The 21692-nt window shown below is 37.8% G+C and overlaps 1 protein-coding gene across 5 annotated transcripts in view; it reads left to right on the top strand.

Moving 5' to 3' along the window:
* AdamTS-A (ADAM metallopeptidase with thrombospondin type 1 motif A) overlaps positions 1 to 21692 on the top strand; it is a 553824-nt gene that overhangs the window by 423820 nt on the left and 108312 nt on the right. For all 5 annotated transcript variants that reach the window (XM_083134293.1, XM_083134294.1, XM_083134295.1 and 2 more), the window contains exons 5-6: positions 125 to 345; positions 18830 to 18982. In XM_083134293.1, coding sequence (XP_082990419.1) covers positions 125 to 345; positions 18830 to 18982 — 374 coding nt within the window. The remainder of the gene's footprint in view (positions 1 to 124; positions 346 to 18829; positions 18983 to 21692) is intronic.

The raw sequence follows: 21692 nt of genomic DNA, 5'->3' as shown, positions 1-21692 counted from the left end.
TAACGTTTAATGCAATTGAAAGGTAAAATGGACATGTGCAGGATGCTTCGAGGTACAGACTAGTGACAGGGTGTAGAAATTGAAACGAGAAAAAGCCAGGCATCTAATGGGTCGAATGTTGCAGGTGGCGCAGATCTACAAAGACGCGACGATCGGCAACCCCGTGACTGTGGCTGTGGTGAAGCTCCTGAACCTGAAGGACCAAGGGTTCGCCTTCCAGAGAGACCCGGAAGGTGGGACGTCCGCCGCCGACATGCTCAAGAACTTCTGCAAGTGGCAGCAGGGCGGGAAGGTGCCCGACGGCAGGTACAGGGAGCACTACGATACGGCGCTTCTGCTTACGAGGTACGTGCACGCAGTGTTGCTAAGCGAATATCCATTTCCACCAGACGCAAGGCAATTCTATTTGAAGGGTAAAAATATAGGGTGATTTCATGTGAAAGTGACATATTTCATTATCGATATATGTGAACAGGAATTACATCTGAAATGTAGCATGCAGATGGGAGTTGAATAACTTTTACATTACATGCTGAATGTCTTTTCTCCAACTGATGACACAGCTGAACACGTCCTTCCATGTTCCTGGTTGTTTGTTGCAGTGTGCTGTTGTCAGTGCCGTTGATTTCTTTTGTTCTTTAATTTGTCCGATGCCAGAGGGCGTGTAGCGTACACGCTTTCCTTCAAATCAGGTGTTGAAATCTCGGTGGCCACAAATTTCATGAAATTATCCGGTCTTCAAACAAACTTTGGATCAGCTCTAAAGACTCATTTGATGTGACACATAGTGCTATCCTGTTAAAAACACATTGACTCCTCTTCATAGCATCCAATTGCTCAACAAACACCATGGATTTTCGTAGCGTGGAGTGCAACCTTCACAGCGACTGAGGCAATATGATGACAATGACAGCTATACCAAATCCTCACAGCTCCACACACTCTTGACGCATAGGTGGAGTTCTGGGCGGGGGGCTGGCCCCCCAACTTAAAAAAAGACTAAATAAATAACACAATTAAGTGCAGTTACTACATTTTTGTTATGAAGTCATACCGCATATCTTGACGTTTGGCATGATGGCATGTGCGGTAATTGCGCCGCAATAGCGAGTCTTAGACGATTTCATTGATGTGTACAGTTTGAAGAAAGAAAAACGTAAAATGACTTTGTGTTGAGTCAACAGTTACTGCTGAGGCATCAAAAGAACTTTTCAATTTAATTTTTCTAATATTTCTGAAGCTTACTATTGTACCGTAACTTTTTTAAAGTAATACGAGTATTGTATCAATAAAAATTTAATGAGATGCAAAATGCAATAATCGTACTGTTTTGCTTCTTTTAAAACTGACAACCAATATACTAATTAATATTTATTTGTTTACTTGAGCGAGGATATTAAACATTTTCAAATCTAAAAGGCCTAAAACTAAGTGTTTTTAAGTTGTTGTTTTTTAATTTCCGGGGGAAGAGCTCCGAACCCCTTATAAACTAGGGGATATTCAATAACCCTCAGGTACATCATATGCTACTCCCAGAGTCTGCCCCCCCCCCAAAAAAAAAAAAAGCTCAAACTCCGCCCATGCTCTTCAGAATATATGAATCTCCCACATGTCCCGCGTCATGTGAAACTAACACGTAGCATTGTATTGTATTCCCGCCGAAATAAAAAGAAAGTTTTATGTGAATCACCCTGTATATCAAAATGGAAAAATCTCAATTTCCAATAGAACATTGACCATACTGCTTCCGTTTGGTAAGTAAGCTTTTTGATAATTTTTAAGCTATTTACTTTATCATTTCAAGCCAGAAGGATAGGTTTCGCGAAGGTAGTCGGCCTTCTTCCCTGCCTGGAAATTTATGTAGTCCATTCTACTGTTGAAGTAAAGCAAAAGTGTTATATTTATGATAGTTGAAAGAAATGCAGGAAGTAATTCAGAACTTCTCATTTAAACGTAAAAATATTTGTCAATAACTAGATATCATTGATCATAATATTGCTGGATTTCATTGCGATGTGGTCAGCGTAACTCGCTACTAAACAGAGATCCCAGGTTCGAATCATGATCAAAGCAACAACGGTTTCATTGTGCTTGCCCTACCGTCAATGTCACCAGTTCATGACTCCTCATTATCGCAATTAACCAAATAGAAAAGTGACAACCAAAACATATTTTACTATTATTCCTAATTTTACATCGACGACATGACACTGCTTCCGCATAAATTCCTGGAGACGCCTGTGCCTATACAATATACACTGTATTATACGTATATATTTTTTTAACAAATATGAGACCGCCACACAGTTTTTGTTCTTTATTTTTGAAGCTAGGAATCTTTGAAAATCAGTATGCCATAGCGTATACTAATCAAAATAGAGGTGAAAACCAAAACTTTTTGAGCCGGCCCCCGTGGCGGAGTGGTTAGCACATCGCGCTATGACGCCAGGGGTCCCGGGTTCGAATCCTGCCCTGGTCATGGATGTTTCTGTCCATTAATCAATTTCATCATATCATCACTCATCCAAATCTTCGCAAATTAGCCAAAAGTGACACAAAAAGCGAAGTAAAATCAAATGAAATCAATCAATCAATGAAAAAGTTTGGACCACCATAAGGAACTGTTTTTACTTTTAATCCAGAAAACTGACACTTAGTATGTTGATAATTGAATAATTGATAGTTGTTCAAATTTCAACTTCAACCAAATAATTTCTCTGTAATTTCTTACTTTGAAAAAAAAAAAGTGAAATATACTGTTAAAGCACACAACGATAAACTTTCCCAAATAGTAGAGGATACCAAGATAAACAAACTTTCACTTTTCTCGATGAGATTTCGTTTCATAGCTACAAGCACTCGAAGAATTGATTTGTTTTTGTCGTCCTACATATATAAAATCAGCACTGATTCGTGGTTTTTTGTACGATAATATGCTGCAAGGTGTAAAGTTAGCTTGCTTTGTGTCGTTTTATTGCACCTGGCCAGTTTGACGTCATTTTTCTCTTCAGCTAATGTTCGTTCGTTACCTTTCGTTGCCCCACCTTGTGAACGCCTTGTGCCACAGTGTGCATGATCGTGGGAGGTTTTAGAAACCACAATCAATTAAATCGTGTCTTCTTATTAGTGTTGATGACAAATCGCTCATTATTCAAGTATAACCATTAGTTCCAACTAATGATCTCTTGTTACAAGCATTTGTTTGTGTCAGTGTGGAATCACGAGAATTAAATGCACACCGATAGATAACAGTTGTCATTCTTTCATATCTCATCATTAATCTGCGTGTGTGATCAAATTGGCTTTCTTTCTACATAAATCAATGTCACCGTGCTCATAACTGATTGGTTAACATTCGAACTTTGAACCGCATGTAAAAACTTAAATGCGTTATAATCTTTCCTTTAATATTTAGTGTTGTGAACATGCCACTAGACTGATAGAATCTACTAATAGGTGCGTTGAAATATCATGGAACCAGTTGTTCGACGCGCTCGTGAGATATGCTAAATAGAATCATATTAATATTCCAGTGTTGGGAAGCCGGCACATCTAAACGAGAATCTGGCACATGGTTTTCAACCGGCTATCGTTAATTTGCAATACGGTGCACACTAATTAAAACTCTGTGTTTCATTTACGAAGCAAGTCTTCCACGTTATCTCATTTCGCATCGTATTAGTATTCATATCTTGTCTTCACTGTTGCCAGTTTCTGGACGCGAAAGTAGCTAAACCCCCGATCAAAAGTCGCTAAGCCCGGAAAACTGTACGGAAAATATACTTGTAAGAAGTGAATTTTCAGTTATACTCAGAAATGCAAACTCATCTGCAATGATGATGACTGTGAACTTTTAGATTGAGATAAAGATGCGGTTTTCTATGAGATATAGCTACCTGAATCTGTAGGACAATACTTGTCATTATGAAAATAGCTATTACAAATAAATATTTCTGAGAAGGTATGATTATGTTATGAATTACATTGATAGATAGTCAGTCAGCAACGTCTTGAAAACTATTTGAGTTTACAATCATAACTACAATATATCCCGTGAACTGGAATTTTAAAGTTGCGTGTAATGCAGAGATGATCTTTGCTAATTTTGTGCAATGAAGGACTTCAAATATTTTCTGCGGGAGGTCATGTGTATTGAAGAGCATATTTTTTTCTTTCTTTTCATGTACAGAGATGTCCTTTCTTACGTTAAAAATTAGATGTAAGCGAGACTAATTCTCTGTATCTTGTGCATGCTTGAATCTCCTAAGGAGCCTGCCGTTTGTGGCAGCACCATTCACACTGGCAGCTCTTAGTGAATTCGTTTTCTCTAAAGACATTGACGAATCGTCCAATAAATCTTTCTCCCGTAAAGGTGGTTCAAGGGTTTTAAATGATGTATTCAGGTTTCTGCACGCATAAATTGCATGCGAAAAGGAGCCGTTGTCAGTAACAAACAGTAAATGCGGGATCGCGAGGGAGCAGACTCAAAATAAAACGTGTCGGATAATGATGAAGGCAACTGAGCGAGTTACGACCTTACTGCGTGGCCTCTGTTGGGGGCAACGAGTTTATTTCCGAAAATAAATCAAAGGCAGGCTCTTTGCTTCGACAACTGGCCCTTGAAGTTGTAATTACTGTTTGGATGAAGGATCGAAGTCTTAACAAGACATTACGTCTTTACTTCTGACAACATGGTCTGATTTAAACGACGGAAAATTTAAGTTATCCCCATGTCGGCTGCATTATAAGACAGGTGTGCGAATCAAACTTCTTTCTGATGAGGGTAAGTGCAATAAAAAGCGATTGTGGCGAAGGGGAGGAGGAAGGGGGTGATTGAGCTGTTATTTTCTCAGGCGTTCCAGGCAGAGTGCTACTACGCTGCATAGAAAAAAAAATCGTAGATTATAACTTGGACAGCAATAAAAAAAAATCTGTTATTAATAGAAGAGGTTGCGAATACTTCACAAATACGTCTCATTCTCATTTTAGGGGAAAACCTTACGTTTCCACACTTTTTGATAGCTTTCGTTATGATCCACAACCTTTTCGTAAATTGAAAATATATTTTTTTTTTTGTAATTTTGTGATATTTATCACGCCGGAAAAGAAAACCGTTGAAGCAAAACAAGGAAGAAAAAGATGAAAACTGCGTGGATATATAGGAATAAGTGTAAAACACAATTCACACCGATTTTAAAGACAAACATGTAAGATAGAAGCTTCTAATTTGCATTATTTGTTAGTATTAGTGCTTAAGGTAGTGTGATAGTCAAAAGTCTTGGTTTCGATTTCCTGTTTAATCAAAGACGTTTTATTTTTCCTTCATATATTTCGTAGTGATTAAGTCATAGAGGTAGAAACCCACGTAAAATAACTAAAAACATATGCATACCGAATTTGTGTTCGCCATTAATACCAAATAAGTGTTAGTTGCTGGTTAACAAGTTAAGGCGAGTGGTATAATGTGTTCCACTACTGTGTAGGGCAATGCATAGATTTCCTCTACTTGCTTGCTTTCAAGTTGTCTTGGCAATGTTCTATCAGCACTGAAAATATGATTCTGTCAGGAACCTCTTACTACTCACTCAAATCTTACCACTAGAATACCTGTTTAACTAGCGTAATTATTCGAACAAGTAATAATGATCATTATTAATGCGAGTTAGGGGGGAAATGTGTTAATCTGCAATTTTAATTCAACCTATCGGCTGACTTAATTTATATCACTATTTTCATAATGCTTACATTTAGACACAGAGAGAGAGAGAGAGTAGAGTAGAGTAGAGTAATAAAATAAAATAAATCCATATCTGCAAAAGTTGTTTATACCTTACTGTTGGTTTCGAAATAATAATTTGTAACTTTGAAATTACATTACGTGCTTGCTTATTCATGCCTGCTTTATATATATATATACATATATATATATATATATTAAATCGCAGTTTATAATTTTAACTTTGGCTATTCGTGCCCGATTATTGAAACTGTTCCCCTCGTCCTCTTCAAAAACCACGTAGAATGTAGGAGAAAATTAATACTACTCATTTTTTGTTTGTTTTCCTATCTTTGCTTTAAACGACATCTGGGGCCAATAGACACTATTAAAGTTCATATTTAGGTGCCCGTAAGATTCTAAATTTAATTATATAGGTACTCCGTAGGACCCAACACTCAACCACCGACCTAGAGAGGCCTAGCGGTAGCTGCTTCTCTCTAATTAAAAATTATGCCAAGATTCTTTTGAGTGGCGTGCAGTGCGGCAGCGACAAACAAACAGTAAGGTCACGTGACAAGACGTGATTCCGGTTTTATCGCTGGCGGGAGTACTAGCGTGATAATGGAGTGCGAATGCGGGCGCTAAACCCTCGTTGTTCTGCATGCCTCATTAATTTGAGATCCGCCGCCAGGTGGCTCTGCGGCGTCCCGCAAAGGAATCCACGCTGATTGGCGTGTCTTAATATTTTGCTTTGATTTCAATCCAGTTCTTCATACGCACCGTGAAGTCGGTCACGCTCAAATACTTAAAGAAAGAGCAAAAGAAGATATAAAAAGAAATACAGCTGATCTTTTTATGTACACCAAGATAAGCACATTTCACTACAGCGCGATTGGGAAATACAAGATAGGATAATAATAAAGAAGAAGAAGGAGAACACAATACTCAAGAATAACCCGTGAAAGAAGGGATTTATACGAACTTTTCTGTGTATTGTTTACATCGCCACGAAGTTAGGGAGCCTATGTTCGATTCCTAGGAAGTCCACGGTTTTATTCCTTGTGCTATACTATTACTCCTTCCCACTTCCACTGAAATCGTGAAATCGGCGTAGTTCAAGCTTCCACCGCCGGTGCGCTGCTTGCGTGCACTTCCACATCACGGATCATCAATAGTTGAGATTATTATTGTCTCCTCTTCTATATATTAAAGTTATTAATGTGGAGCTACATTTAGATTTTGATAAGTGGAGAAACGACGTAAATTAACTAAAGCTGAATGGTACAGTGGTATCCATGAGTATTACCGTGCAAATTGTCCATGACTATTTTCACTAATTTTTCTCTTAACATCCTATGTGATTTTAAGCGATGGATTTTTATGTATGCTGGTGCAGAAGTTGTCAACAGCTTGTTTTGAGTTTTCTTTTAATTATTTAAGCTCTTATTGGATCAAATAAAGTGCACGAACATGGTGATGGACAATTTGCACGGTAATACTCTTGGATCCCACTGTACGTTGGACACGCTACTCGGACAGAACACAGTTGAATTCTTCGCTACTTTGAGCATAATGTTGCCTCACTTGCACGTTAATAAGTTATATATTGACGAAGACATTGTTTTAGTTGAATTGATTTCTGAAAAAGGAAAATGTTTCAATCATGAGTAGTATTATTCCACTCCCACATGACAAGTTTCCTACACCAACGGATACCATGATTATTAAAATATGGTCGGTATTGCTGCTGCAACCATTTTTCGTCTTATTCTTCTAAGAGAACTATATCCAACAAGCCTAACCTAACCACCACAGATTATTTACTACCCCAAAAAGCTACCATCCAAATGGGAATGCTTGAAACAGTTGAAGCAGCAATCACTACCTTATAATGTATCTGGTAAATGTACTCTGGGGCCATGGACGTCCGCAGGATTTTTTTCCAGGGAGGGGCAAGGTAGGTATTTTTTTCTAGGGGGGCAAACAAGCCAAAAATAGTGTTGTTCCCTAAAGAAAAACATTGCTTAAATTTGAATTTATGGTGTTCATGCATTAATTAACATACATTATTGTGGTTAAAATGAAATTATATGTGTGAAATACATAATTTTTGGTTGACTTTCATTTTCCTGGGGGGGCACGGCCCCCCTCGCCCCCCTTCCGGACGCCCATGTCTGGGGCGTACCAAGAATTTTACTTTGAGAGGGGACAAACTTCGATTTAAAAAGAAAGCGTGTATGAGCATTATTTGGGGAAAAAATAGTATTGAAATAACGACTTGCAACGTGCCTGTCTTCTGGACACATGTTGTTAATGTTTATTTGTTTAAAACTTGTTTTTGTTCTTGATTTAACCAGTTTAAAACATAAAATAGGTTTCTCTTTTTAAATTTTTTTAAGCACATGTTGCCAACCCTGTTCCAGCATGTAAGCAGAGTTTCAATTTTCCAGATGCGCGACGGTCGACATCTAGGTATATTCGTGCTAGGGGTAGGGCCTTGGTTCAAAGAGTTGCCACATTTGAGGAGCATGGTAGGCCCTTACGATGGCCACGGACTCCCAGCGCCACCCCCCCTCCTTTTCCCTGTTGGTGTGTGCCTAGCTAAACGAACCTTGGAGGACGAAGCCTGGAACCTCTGTGCTGGTACAGTAATTGCCCGCATTCCCCATCAAAGCTAATGAAGCGTAGTTCGTGGCTGGAATCTGAGCCAGGTGTGATCGTTGCCCCGAGGGTGATGTTGGATCAAATTGTCCACCGCCAATTACTCTCTGGAAGATAAAACACCTGTTGATTGCATTCGCCGGCTTTGAAGTTGATAGAGCCTCTTCACGTACCTTCCAGCTTCTCAAATAACAATGGACTTTATCGTGCGCCGTTTTAATCCACCACACATCATCAAAGTGTTCTTAGACTGGCAGGCAGGTGGAACATGACTCCTTTATGTAAAATATGAATATTAATGGTTTTCGAAAATAAAATCTTTAGAAATATATTTGGCCATAAAAAGATGTGAGGCTCTCGTTTAACCTAATGGCTCTCGCAGTTTGCGTGAGCGATGCCAGGTTCGATTCCCGGCGGGTGCTCTAAATTTTTAAGAGCGGCGAAGGGAATTGACCAGCCCTTGACCATGCCCACCAATAACAGGAATACCAGCATTTGACATCCACGATTATGGACATTCGGCGCAATCTTTGGAGACATTTACACTTCAGTAACCCCAAGGCAATGTGTGAGTCCCACACCAGAGGATGCATCTCTTGTCGTCGTATCCCTCAACCAGTGATGGCGCCAGAGAGAACTTCACCGCCTTCTGCCGAACATACAAGAATATTATTTTCCTTTAGTGCGTGTGCAGTATTAGGTATTAGTGTTGTGTGGCGAAATGCACAGTGCAAATGCCAGTTATAAACGAGTGAAAAAAGAAAAAGAAAAGCATCTTTCCGAAATTCTAAAGAAAAATTAAATTCATTTTTCTTCTAGGAAAGTGTGTGTGAAGAAAATCTGGCTTGTTTAGTAGTCCGATGATAACAAGACTGTTATTGTTAATAATAATAACAAAGAATAGCGTGTGCCCCCCCCCGGTCATCACAACCCTTTTGCCGCCTTCAGTATGAGTCCAATTTTTCACCAAAGAGCATAGATGTCATTAGAGTGGCAAGAGCAGTCTCCCGCCTGAAGCAAATTCAACCTCCCCCCAGAAAAAGTAAATAGGAGGGCCTCCCCGATGTCGCAGTGGTAGCGTCGTCGCCTTGTTATCAATCTAAACTATCCAAATCACAACAGTAAGAAGCGTATAAAGATTGTAGTTTTTCATGCTTCAGACAAGTGACACTAACTTAATAAATTAGGCATCAAATAAGGGAAAAAACCCTTGAATAGAAACTGTATTAATGATACAGTTTTCTCTTCCATGATGAAATATCTTACTTTTCTTGTTCAACGACTGGAATTCAGAAGTTAGGGCTAAAAATGGGGAGGATGTGAGAAATATCACTTAGGACATGCCACTCTCGAGGAACAAACATATTTTTACTACAATTACACCTCCACTACGAGACAAATATATTGACATAAAATCAATGAATAGGGCTATATGTAATTCCAACCTTTGCACTGGGCATTTTGGTTAGAGAAGTGACTACTGAAGATTATAGTTTTATTTCAGAATATATTATGCTCTGAATATTGATCAGAATTGGATCAATAATTTTATGAGATGTGCTTCAAAGATTGATTCTTCTTCTGCACGGAATCAAATTTGGCCACTTTGACGGTACTGCAGAAATTATTTTCTAACATCACAAATAATAATTAATTAGCATGTAGGCCTAGACCTGCGAAGAATGAAATTTGCCCAAGCGTGCTGATTTTTGCATCGTATGCAACAATGTTTACTTGATTGGATTTGTATTAAGATCTACTATATACGCAAGCTAATTGGGACGAGACCTACAGCTTATAGTGGAATCCGAGCCACTTAATGATATGTGCCTCCACCGGGGATCGAACCCGGGACCCCTTAATTTCAAGGCAACAGTATTCCTGCTAGATAACCAGGGCGGGGAGGTCCAATTTTAATATTTCCAATTCTTAACATTTAAGAATGAGTTACTTTGTGTACTCTTTGATTTCTTAACGTCCTATTGCTCCCTCTTGAATATTTGAAACGATAAGGATAGATATAACGATGAAAACAATGAGAGAACATCGATAACACTCATACCATTGTCAGTACTCGAATGAGGAACTAACAAACAGAAATAACATTGACTGCTCTTTAGATGTTGAACGTTGTCCTACTTAAAGAAATTAATTTTACACATCTGTTAGATTTATTCAGAAATATAGCAATACGATTTATGGAGCCTAATAATGTACACGTTTAGTTGCATATGCCAACAATTAAAGAACAATCTCACAGCCACTGAATACGTCGTCCACCTACGAGGCAGGTAACAGATTTCGTAGCAAGTTTGGCTGGCACTCATGATTGGCCCATTACGTAGTATCAGATGGTAGACACTGCTATCCAGGCATATCTGCATATACCCCCTCCCCTTGATTTTAGAACACATCGTATTAAAAGCAACTTTTCGACCTAACTGAACTAGAAAATTTACTTGAACATTGTACTTGCCTCAATGGAATTTTAATAATAGAAAATATAAACTTAAACTTTTTAAGTTTTCGGTAAAAATGCGTCTACGGTACTACAAAAATCTTGGGGGGCTACAGGGGCTGAGGCCAAGCCCCCCCTACTCCCCCGTAGCGCGGTCCCTGTACCCGGTGGAGGCACGCGTGGTTCGGATTCCACTTTAAATTGTAGGTCCAGTCCCGATTAGCCTTACTGTGCATAAAGTTGACTTAAAACAACATATCAATCAATCAAAAGTAAATAGGTAAAAGAGCTAACGTCCACTACTTTTTTTAAAGATCATTTTTAAAATCAACACCATCGACAAATAACCCCTGCAATTTCCCACGTTCATGTGCGTTCGTTTTTAGGTAAAAAATCGAGTTTCTAATTTTCGAGCCAAGCGTTGCGCGCAAAACACACCTGCGCCATGTTGTGATGTCGTCGTTCGGCTCGTCCTGTCGTCTGCACTTCACGTTGGCTGCATTTGGTGTTAGGACGGTGGTAGGACGTGTCTGTGTTTGATATGAGATAATGGATTGGAAAAGATACGTAACTACTAGAACAGGAAATGGTCGTTACCACTAAGCACTATACCGCGTTTGGTAGAACCTGTCCCGTTTCCCGCGCTAGGGAGCGCTCTACAGTTTCGGTGCCAATGAGAAACGAGGAAAAAATCGTCTGCTGGGCAGCGAGGAGCGAATGGAAGCCAGAAGAGAGGCGCTTACGTAGACGCTGTTGTGACGTTGCGTATTTTAATTGGCTGCCTGGCTTTGACTTTCCCCAGCACGGAGAAAAGGGAGCGACCAGCTAGCGCGGGAACCGGGACAGGTTGTAACAAACGCGGTATAAGTCAGTGCTTTACTACAGTTTTCTCTGGTGAGATGACATTACAAATAAAGACTTTTTTGTTGCCTTGTGCCGAAATAAGTTTCCATCTTGTGGGTTACAAGAGCAGAGCAGCCCGAATTTTATAACTGGTCAGTGTTGTGATATCCACATAAAATAAAGATTTCACCATTATACACAAATACGAGTACCAGATGCTCCAGTATGATATTTCTCAATGTACCCACGAATAAAAAAAAAAAAAAAAAAAAAAAACTACTTGTTTGTGTGCGGTTTACATGGCGAGGCCACATGAATGATAAGCTACAAGAACACTGAAATTGGTCTGTGAAAGCTATGTAAAAGTGCAAGTTACTAAAAATATTGTTCTATTTGATTACATTGAAGTGCATTTCCATGGGCGTAGCCAGAAATTATTGTACGGAGGAGGGGGTTCAGGCTCTAAGTTAAAACATTAAAAATTATAATAATGGTTATGATTGTTATTGCACAACAATATCTATTATAAACTAATAAAATAAAAGTTTTTATTTCTGTAATAATTTTATTACATCCTTCCTTGGGCAGGCTGTTCTATTCGATCCACCAGATGAGCGAATATGTATTTATTTTTTTACATTTCAAGTACAGTTAGTGTACTGAAATGCAAAGTACTATATTTTGTTATTTACATTCACACGCCTTGTTCAAGAAAAAAATAAGAAATCTAATTTTTGGAATTTTCAAAACTTGAACCACATATTCCTTGGATTAAATAATAAGAATATGGTTCCTTCATTTTACACTCAACTTTTCGATCCTGCGCATTTTTTTTACTTTGATTATTCTGTTGGAATCATGGGCGTCGAAAGGAGGGGTGTCAGACGCCCCCCTCCCCCTTTGGAAATTGGCATCGTTCATTTCAAGTAGAAAAGAGAAGAAAGCTTGTTATTTTTATTGTTAATGGGAGAAATAAAGATAATTTAGTATTTGAACAGAATATAGCGACAGTAGAAAAGTGTTTTAGATAAAAAAAAAAATAAAGGAAAAATAAGAACAAAGTTGTATCTCCATGTTCTACCATTTAATCCAAGAAATAAATAGTTCCACAGTTTTCAATATTCCAAAAAAAAATAGTTTTATGGGAGTGGTCACAACATAAACCTTATGAGGAAAATTTTCTCCTACTTTTTACAACCTTTTCGCAAATGATGTATGCAAAAGTTAATAACAAATACAATAACTGTGAATTTCAGTACACTGAGTGATATGTGAACAAAAAATGTATGAAATAACTTTGTACTAGATATTCACTCATCTGTTTATTTTTATTAGTATATATTATTTATCATTGTAAAATAACATTTTTATTTTTATCAATTTTTAATATTGTTATTATTTCTACTATTCAAGTTTTATCATTTCCAGAGCTCCAGCAAAAAATTCTGGCAATGCCCATGGTTGGAATAATATCTAACTGAAATTTATTTCTGTTATTATTATTTACAATAAAAATAATATACTTTCCGTTTTTTGTAAATTGAAATGAACGATGTCAACTTCTAGGAGCTGGTCAACGGACCAGTTCGAAACTCCGCCCCTCCCGACGCTCATTTACATTACATACATTTATTTTCAGCTACGCAAGAAAAAAGAAAAAAACCCGCTTGTTTACCGTTCAAAAAGACAGACATTTTTCTCCAGGTAAACTTACTGCACTTCAGTAATACCAGCATTACTGAAAATTAGGAATGATTACTACTGAGAAAAAATCCTTCAACAGAATAATATTAAATGATCTTGAATAATCTGTCCATGAAAGTAAACACCACGTCAAATTTCCCTTGCAAAACTTAACTCTCTGCTTTCGCTCCTCTTATCTCTGCTCCATCCAATATCAGTTGTGCAAAATATGGATCTACCGTGAATGCATCTGCACATGTTAGATTGCCGAACTTGGCTTTCCTACATCTCTCGCATCTCATAATCGAAACTTTAATTTTGAAAATCACAGAGAACCCTCTTCAATTTTCAGCTTTACAAACACTAGGAGCAACGAACGCCTTCGTGCATGGATTTCTAGAGCGCTAAGCTGCCGAACGAGAACGTCATAACTGGAATATCCAATCAGAGGCCGTTGGGTTTTCGTGACGTATAGCATCAATTTAGCACAACTTCTAAGGCCAATTTTTCGCAAACTATTTTGAATTAACACAAACTATTTTGCACAAAGTTAATATCAAATGAATGGCATCAGTGGCGTAGCGCAGTCTTTTGTGGCTCCCCTGCAAGAAAAATATTGCCCCCCCCCCCTTCAGTGAAAATATTAACGAGAAATCTATAAGGCATAAAACATTGACACCGCTAGGGGGATGGAAGCACAGATGTTACCTAGTCACCCCCCCCCCCGCACACACACACATTTGTTGTACAGCCAACGGCAAAGATATAATAGTAGGCAAATAGCTGTTTTCTTTTATTATTATTATTATTATTATTCTACATCCTGTGTTGGAATGGAATTCTGTTGGTGTTCACCTCCACTTATTCACGTTTTTATTTCAATTCATTATCATCACAGTGTGGAAAACAAAATAAATGAGAATAGTGATGGACAGTTTGCCTATTGTTTCTTTTGCCATTGGGTGTTCAAGAAGTTATTTTTTGCCCCAAATACCTTGCCTTCTCAGTTTTTGTTATCGATATAAACATCAGTGTAGTATCTTCTGGAAACCAAACTTAGGCTGAAAAATAACTGGGAGAGGATATTGAAAATATTTGCTATTACTTCAACGCAGTGACGCCGACAGGATTCTTTCTTGGACTTCATGCGACCAAATATTTAATACATCATATTTTGTATTCTTCGCTTGATTCTTGATAGTGTGTGTATGTGTGTATATATATATATATAATAATATAAAAAATCTTTCAAAAATCTTTTGGGGGGGAATTGTTTCAATGATACGTAGTTAACACTCCTATTTTGGATTTTGAGTTGGGTCCATCTTCAGCCCCAAAAGCCATCATTGGCTTCGCCAGTTCAAGATTCAACGGAAAGGTTGATTGATTAAATGATTTGCTTTTTTTTTAACTTCGCTTTTGTGCCACTTTTGGCTAATTTTCGAAGATGGGGATGAGTGATGAAATTACTGAATGGACACTCACAAACATCCATGCCCAGGTCGGGATTCGAACCCGGGACCCCTGGCGTCAAAGGTTGAACTACATCACAAAGTCACTCAGTAATAACGACGATCCTTTGGGTCTCACTTCCTATACTGGGTCTTTGGACCCCCCTGAAGTGTTTAATAGTTACAAGAAAAATCAACTGCATTGTCACAGTGTAGCTAAAAATTGAGATTAACGTGTCTCACATGTCAGGTGTAGACTGTGAGAATCTTTCTTAGCTCTTACTTGAATATGAAAAGGCTTTGGGCCCCTTAGAAATGTTTGGTGGGAAACTCCATTCTAAAAACCACACGCAAAACTAATAAAAGTGGCAAAAGTTGAGCAAGTGGCTGCTCCTACTAGATTAATCATAATTCTAACGATGCCATTTACACTCTATAAGCTTACGACGAACAACATATAATGGTATGAGATGGGGCGTTTCCCCCCTATTGACGACCATCTGCGGGCATGTTAATTTATTTAGTATTTCGGAGGGGATCCACATGTCAAATTTCCCAGGCCCCTCTGCATATCATCGTAGTAATCGTCTTACCATATTCTACCGGGAACCCACTCGATCACATCATGCAATTTTTTTTTTAAAAAAAAAAACTAATGATGACGAATGTGAAGTTGTTTGTGGTGCCTTCTACTCGCACGTTACAACGAACTCTGTTGAATCCATGTTCTAAGTTTACCGACAGGGGTTCTTACAGTTATTTTTCATCTCAAAGACTTTCCTATCGCAATTGTGTCATTGTTGTCCTACATGTTTCGTAAATCATTTTTTAATAAATAAACGACATTATCTGTTGAATTTCTGGGATTAGTCAAATTTCAGCAGCACTGCGGGGTCCCTACACCTCGGGGCCCCACCGCACCGCGGAGTTTGCGGGGGCGGCAGCTACGCCACTGAATGGCATGCAGTGATATAGTTAAAAATCATATTTTAGGTTAGAATGGAAATGTCCATGGCCAAATAAATCCAAGCAAAATAACGCATTTAGGCTGAACCGCAGTGCGTCAAAAATTTGTTTGCATTGTTTTAGCTGTCAATGGAAGGAGTGTCTGAAATACTGGAGTGGAAGCGATACCATAGAATGGCGAAACTACCAGCTGCACTAACCGACGACGCCTATTAGAAAAAATAAAAATTACGTATGAAAGACTTCCCCATCAATTTTCCAAAACAAAAGACTGTATTACAAGCTTACCACCCCTCTAACCAAGTATTATGTACCCGTTGTTGTTCTCGATCAACGAAGTCACGTGATCTCCCCTCCCGGAATAAAGAAAATTACTTTCCTTTTATTTTATCATATGCTCCGCATTCTCTTCGGTGACGTAACAAATTAATTTCAGAAATGTTTGAATGTATATTCTCTAAACTAAGAATAAATCTCGAAGACATTTGGCACCATTTCCGTAAAAATGGGTTTAAGGCCGTGTCCAAAAGATGCAAGACCGTACTTAAGATGCGAGCATACTTCGAGAATAGTCTCGCAATGCGGTCTTGAAGTCGTGGGTTGAAAGTGAAAATCTTTCGAACTGCACTTCGACTACAGCGCCAAATCCATGTTTTAAACACTTTTTTCACCACAGAAATCGCATAGCATTTTCAGATGTTCTTATACATAAATTTCCACACATTAGAAGAGCTGCAACCAACAACTTGCTGGCTTTCTACCTCCGTGATTTCAAACAAATGAACAAGAAGTCCACTTGTCACTTGACCAAGCCTGCAACGATGCGTGCTCTGTCCTGTGGTCTCGATTCCTTGTGTACTTGGCACTTTCGTTCCACATGATGTCACTTCCTTCAAGATCATACTTCCAAGTCTGCACTTTGTAGTTTGTACCTTTCGGACACAGCGTATTTCGTATCATTGGGGAATGGGGAGTGACAGTGAAGCACTGAAGCCGCATTAGATCTGTCTGTGCGCCATGCGTCTTCCCTTGCCGTTGTTCCAACTTTGTGAATTTAGTTCAATGCAATAATGCAATTATTACTTTTTCAATTTTCAGTCTTGGCAACGCTGATACGCAGGGCGTTTTTTTTTTTTGAATTATGATGTATGAAGATATGTGCATAAAAACTGCAAATAATTTAACTTTTGATGAACGGTGTAAATTAAATATGCATGGACTTTGTTGGTAAGGCTTGAAGAGCAGCTGAAGTTAACGAAATGTTTTGAAATTCCAGCTGCAAGTTACTGTAGTCCACTATCACTTTTCACGAAATTTTGCACTTTCTACAGAATGAAAAAAATGTCTGAAACTTATTGGCATCCTGATAAGAGGTGGAAAGTAAGTTAAGCAGTACGTTTGATCTCTTTCCTATATAAATGCTACGTTTTTACTATCTACATTATTGCTTTATGTGCGATGTTTTATTCTTCAAAAAATGAATGGTATTGGATTAGTTACTGTCGTTGGTAACAATTCCGTTTGTGTTTCGCATGGTTCGTACTGACCAATTATGTATTGCGGAATATAGTTCAAGGTGCCGTTATGCTTTTTACATGAAAACATACACAATTTCTCACATACAGAGTGATTTTTTTTGATTCCTTTCTTCACTTCCTTAACACACAATATGGCGCCCACATCTTGACTCATGTGGTTATCCAGTGTTTCCAACCCTCTTCACCGAAAAATACCTACTATCGTGTTCGTCACTGATGGAAATTGTACATTATGCATGGGTAGCTGATGGATAACCCCACGAACCATTTCCGATAAGGTTAGTTTAGGTTTGGTTCGGTTAGGCAAGCATAGTGAAAGGTAACACTTTTGTATAGTGGAAACGGATTTCTTACTTTTTACATAAGAAAGTACTTACGGAAATCATTTTCTTTAGTGTTGTTGTAGTTCGGGAATGTAGTTTTGATCCATTTTAATGCGAAATCAATTGTTTATCTGGGAAAATATCTCTCAGACAGGTTATTGCTGCTGCCGCCATTTGCTTTCTGCACGTGAGCACAATGTTCCGTGTGTTAGATCGTGTAACCCCCGAGTAAGTGTTTCAAACCATGCCGTGTTTTCACTAGAAGATGACGTCTGGAGGATTTTTTTTAAAAAAAATTAAACTATGCTTACCTAACCTTACGGGAAATGGTGTGTGGGGCTAATGTCAATGGTTTTTGGGACTAACGTCAACGGTTTGTGCGGCTAACGCCATATGGTTTGCGAGGTATTAGCATAATTTCAAATCTGGGCACGAAAGTAGGTATTTTTTGGTGAAAAAGGTTGAAACACTGCAAACACACTCCAAATCGACAAAACACTGGCACAACGTGAGATGAACCAGTACGCTATTGCCATATTGTGTGTTGTAGAATGCAAAAGATGAAGAACAGTAAGTACTCATAAATGTAAGAAATAGACATAGAAATTCATTATTACACCTAAAGAAATGTTCCGCAATGCAGAATAGTATGTTGGGAATGTAAATAAGTGCAAAAGAAATGATTTATAAGTGTTTCCACTATACGAAAGTAGTACCTAGTGAAAAAAGGGGGGTTGGAAACACTGACAGGGGCTTACGTCATCAAACGTAATCAGCATGCAGTTCACATAGCGAAAGCAATTACAATTGTGCATCGGTGAGTTATTTCTCTTGAAAAATACATGAATACAAGTGAATCCACGATGGAAGAAAATACCTCGACGAACATTGCAAAGCTTGCAGAAACTAATTTCCGTAAGTAGTTTCTTCTGTAAAAATGAAGAAATGTGTTTCTGATATACGGAACTGTTACCTTAATATTAATTTACACTTCAAAAGGTTTTCATTTTTTAAAATCCCATTTATGGGTCCCCCCACCAGGAGTCGATCTCTTGATTACAAGAATACTGCATTTAACTACTATACTGTCTGTGGCAATATACTGTAATTCATTGTGCTTTTTATTGGCACAGTAGCATGTAAACCAAAAACAATAAAGTTTTGTGTTTTTTTTTTTTTTTTCGCAGGGAGAATATCTGTCGTGTGCCGGCCCACCAGAAATGCGATACCTTAGGTCTAGCAGAGCTTGGGACGATGTGCGACAGGGATTCAAGTTGTTCTATTGTACAGGACAATGGCCTCAGCGCTGCTTTCACTATAGCACACGAGTTAGGACATGTGTTAGTATTCTATATTCATACTATATATTACTACTTTTTGAGATACATCAAAAAGTATTAACAAGTGCTAACTTATAATATTTGTCCAGCACCTGTTTATCGTGTCTATATCATATATTGGCACATTATGCACACTGCATGAATTTAATGCATGTGTAGGTGCAGATATTTATGTTGAGTGCTCTACTTAACTTTATCATGTGTGCAAAAACATTATTTGTAATGTAAAGAAAAAAATGTCAAAAGATGTACCTTAGTATTTACTATCACTGTGAAAAAGTACCAAGTCATGTGATGAAACATGGCAGTTTTGACTGATGGAGAATGAAGATACAAGATCTTTATGCATGCAATTAAATATTTTGGCTGTGGTCTTATTTGAGTCATTGAAGTCAACAATGGCTATTCATATTCTAGCTTCCAGACCATAAATAAGTAAGTGTCCTTGTTAGCATTTTCTTCACTTTTCATATCCCTCCCAGTTTCTCACTGATTTGAAAGCATAGACTTGTGTAGACCCTCTGATGAAGGGGAGTTGATAAATGTTCAGCCCAAGACAGAAAACATTCCTTCTCTGTGTTTTATTGTAGCTATTGATGGGTTTGAAACAGGGGTGTATAAGCAGTGTGTAATTTTTTGCATAATTATATATATATAAATAAATTATGAAAAACATTATATACATACAATCTTTGTCAGAAAAGTTCCATTACTGAGCTCATAGAAAATAACTTATTCAACGTATGAACTAATGGTCCTAGGTCTTGTCAGAATAGTCTCCTTGGCTATCTATGCACAGCTGCCACCATTTACGGAGGTCATGGAAGCAAGCAGAGAAATCTTCATCTTGGATGCTTCTCAACACATCTGTCACAGCCATTTATATTGCTACAATATCTTCATGATGCTTTCCTTTCAGCAGCATTTTCACATGAAAATATATATATATATATATATATAATATCACTGCCACAGTTCGGGTGAATATGGGGATGTGGTAGAACAGAGATGCGGTGCTTGGCCAGATATTCCGGGACTGATAGAGCAGTATGGGGCCTTTCTTTGTCATGCAGTAAGAACCACTGCCATTGACCACAAATCAGGACAGTGCTACCGAATTGCTTGACGCTGAACTGAACAGGTATAAGCCTGAAATCTTCTTAATTAGGTTTTTAATGCATTCATCAGATTTACAGTCTCCTGACTGAAACGTACATAATGCCGCTGATGAGGTAGTCAAGGAAGGCGTTAAGTATTTGTACTTTGAATTCTTCCTCTTTTGATTTGAATTGCACTTCATTTTGCCACATATCATATATTAGGCCAAACACTTTTTTCTTCTCACTTGATTCTCCCCCTCTCTGTGCTTCAGAAACTAATTTAGATATAAGCATGATTTCTTGCTTCAGGTTCAAAACAACTACACGTAATTTATCCATTTCCAATATGTGAGCCAAAAGTGGCAGAAAAGTACTACTAACGAACAAAGTATATGTTAATTACATCGGAAATAATGCCCTCCCAGTAGTTGTTTGGAACTTTCATCAATTGGAAAATACTTAATTTTTCTTTAAGAATATATGTATATATTTTTTAATAATGTTAATATGATTCCCAGGGCTTGAAAAACCCCAGTCGCCATGGCGACTAAAAATTTCAGCCTGGCGACTGTGATCTTTTGCTGTAATATTGCCGTTCTTTTAAGTTTTCATGTATGAATTTTTGAAGATTCTAAGTTCAAATTGCAGTACAGCGTAAGTTAGCAAATGATTTTTTGAAAAACTCAATATGCTGACCAAGGCAGAAATTTATTTTATTTTAAAACACAAACGTAACGTTTCAACCTTCTAGCAAGGTCTTCTTCAGACTCTGTACCAAGTACAAAAGACCTTGCTAGAAGGTTGAAACTTTACATTTAGTTTATGTTTTAAAATAAAATAAATTTCTGCCTTGGTCAGCATATTGAGTTTTTCATATCATGGAAACAAGGCTTAATGGTGTTTTGATTTTTTTATCAACGTTGTGAACATTTCATAAAATCAGTAACTATTCCTTACTCTTTGTCCCCCAACCCCTAACTTTGTGCTTTCTCGCATGATTTAGCAATGTTTTGAATACGGTGATGCTCAACTTCTTATAGTATGCACAATTGCCAGTAGGTGGTTTCCTGGCACCTTTTCTAATGAAGATTTTTCGAGCAATGATGATTCCTATGTACTAAACTTCTAAGTGCTTCTATGCTTGAAAGTCCTGACTTTTATAAAACTTCCAAGTCAATGGGAAACTAAAAGAAAGTAAATAACCGATTCATCTGGAGGAGGGTTACAGCCTTTTCTTTGAAAACTGAAGAAAATCTTTCACAGTTTCCACTTCTCATCTTTGGAACTCACTGCCCCTCGAAATCCGGAATTAAGATACAATTAAAACATTTTTTATTGGGCACAAATAGTTAGCACCTTAGTGCAAGCTTATATGTTAGTGAAAAATTGAATACAGTTACGTGCAGTAAAACAGTGAAAACCCTTCTTCACCTTAATATTTCAAATCCCTGACTACTGTCATGAATATGAGTGTGTGTTTTGTTGTATGCTCATGAGTATAGGTTAGACTTTTATTCCCGTATGCATTTCTTCTTTTTCTTTTTTGTAATTTTATATTTTTTCTTTCTTTGTTTTCAACATTTAACTTATTTTGTATTGGTTTGATGTTG

This window comes from Lepisma saccharinum, chromosome 13, assembly GCF_977018435.1.
Source record: "Lepisma saccharinum chromosome 13, izLepSacc3.1, whole genome shotgun sequence".
NCBI classification, from domain to species: domain Eukaryota; kingdom Metazoa; phylum Arthropoda; class Insecta; order Zygentoma; family Lepismatidae; genus Lepisma; species Lepisma saccharinum.
The sequence above is the reverse complement of the archived record's forward strand: the minus strand, read 5'-3'. Positions and strand labels throughout refer to the sequence as shown.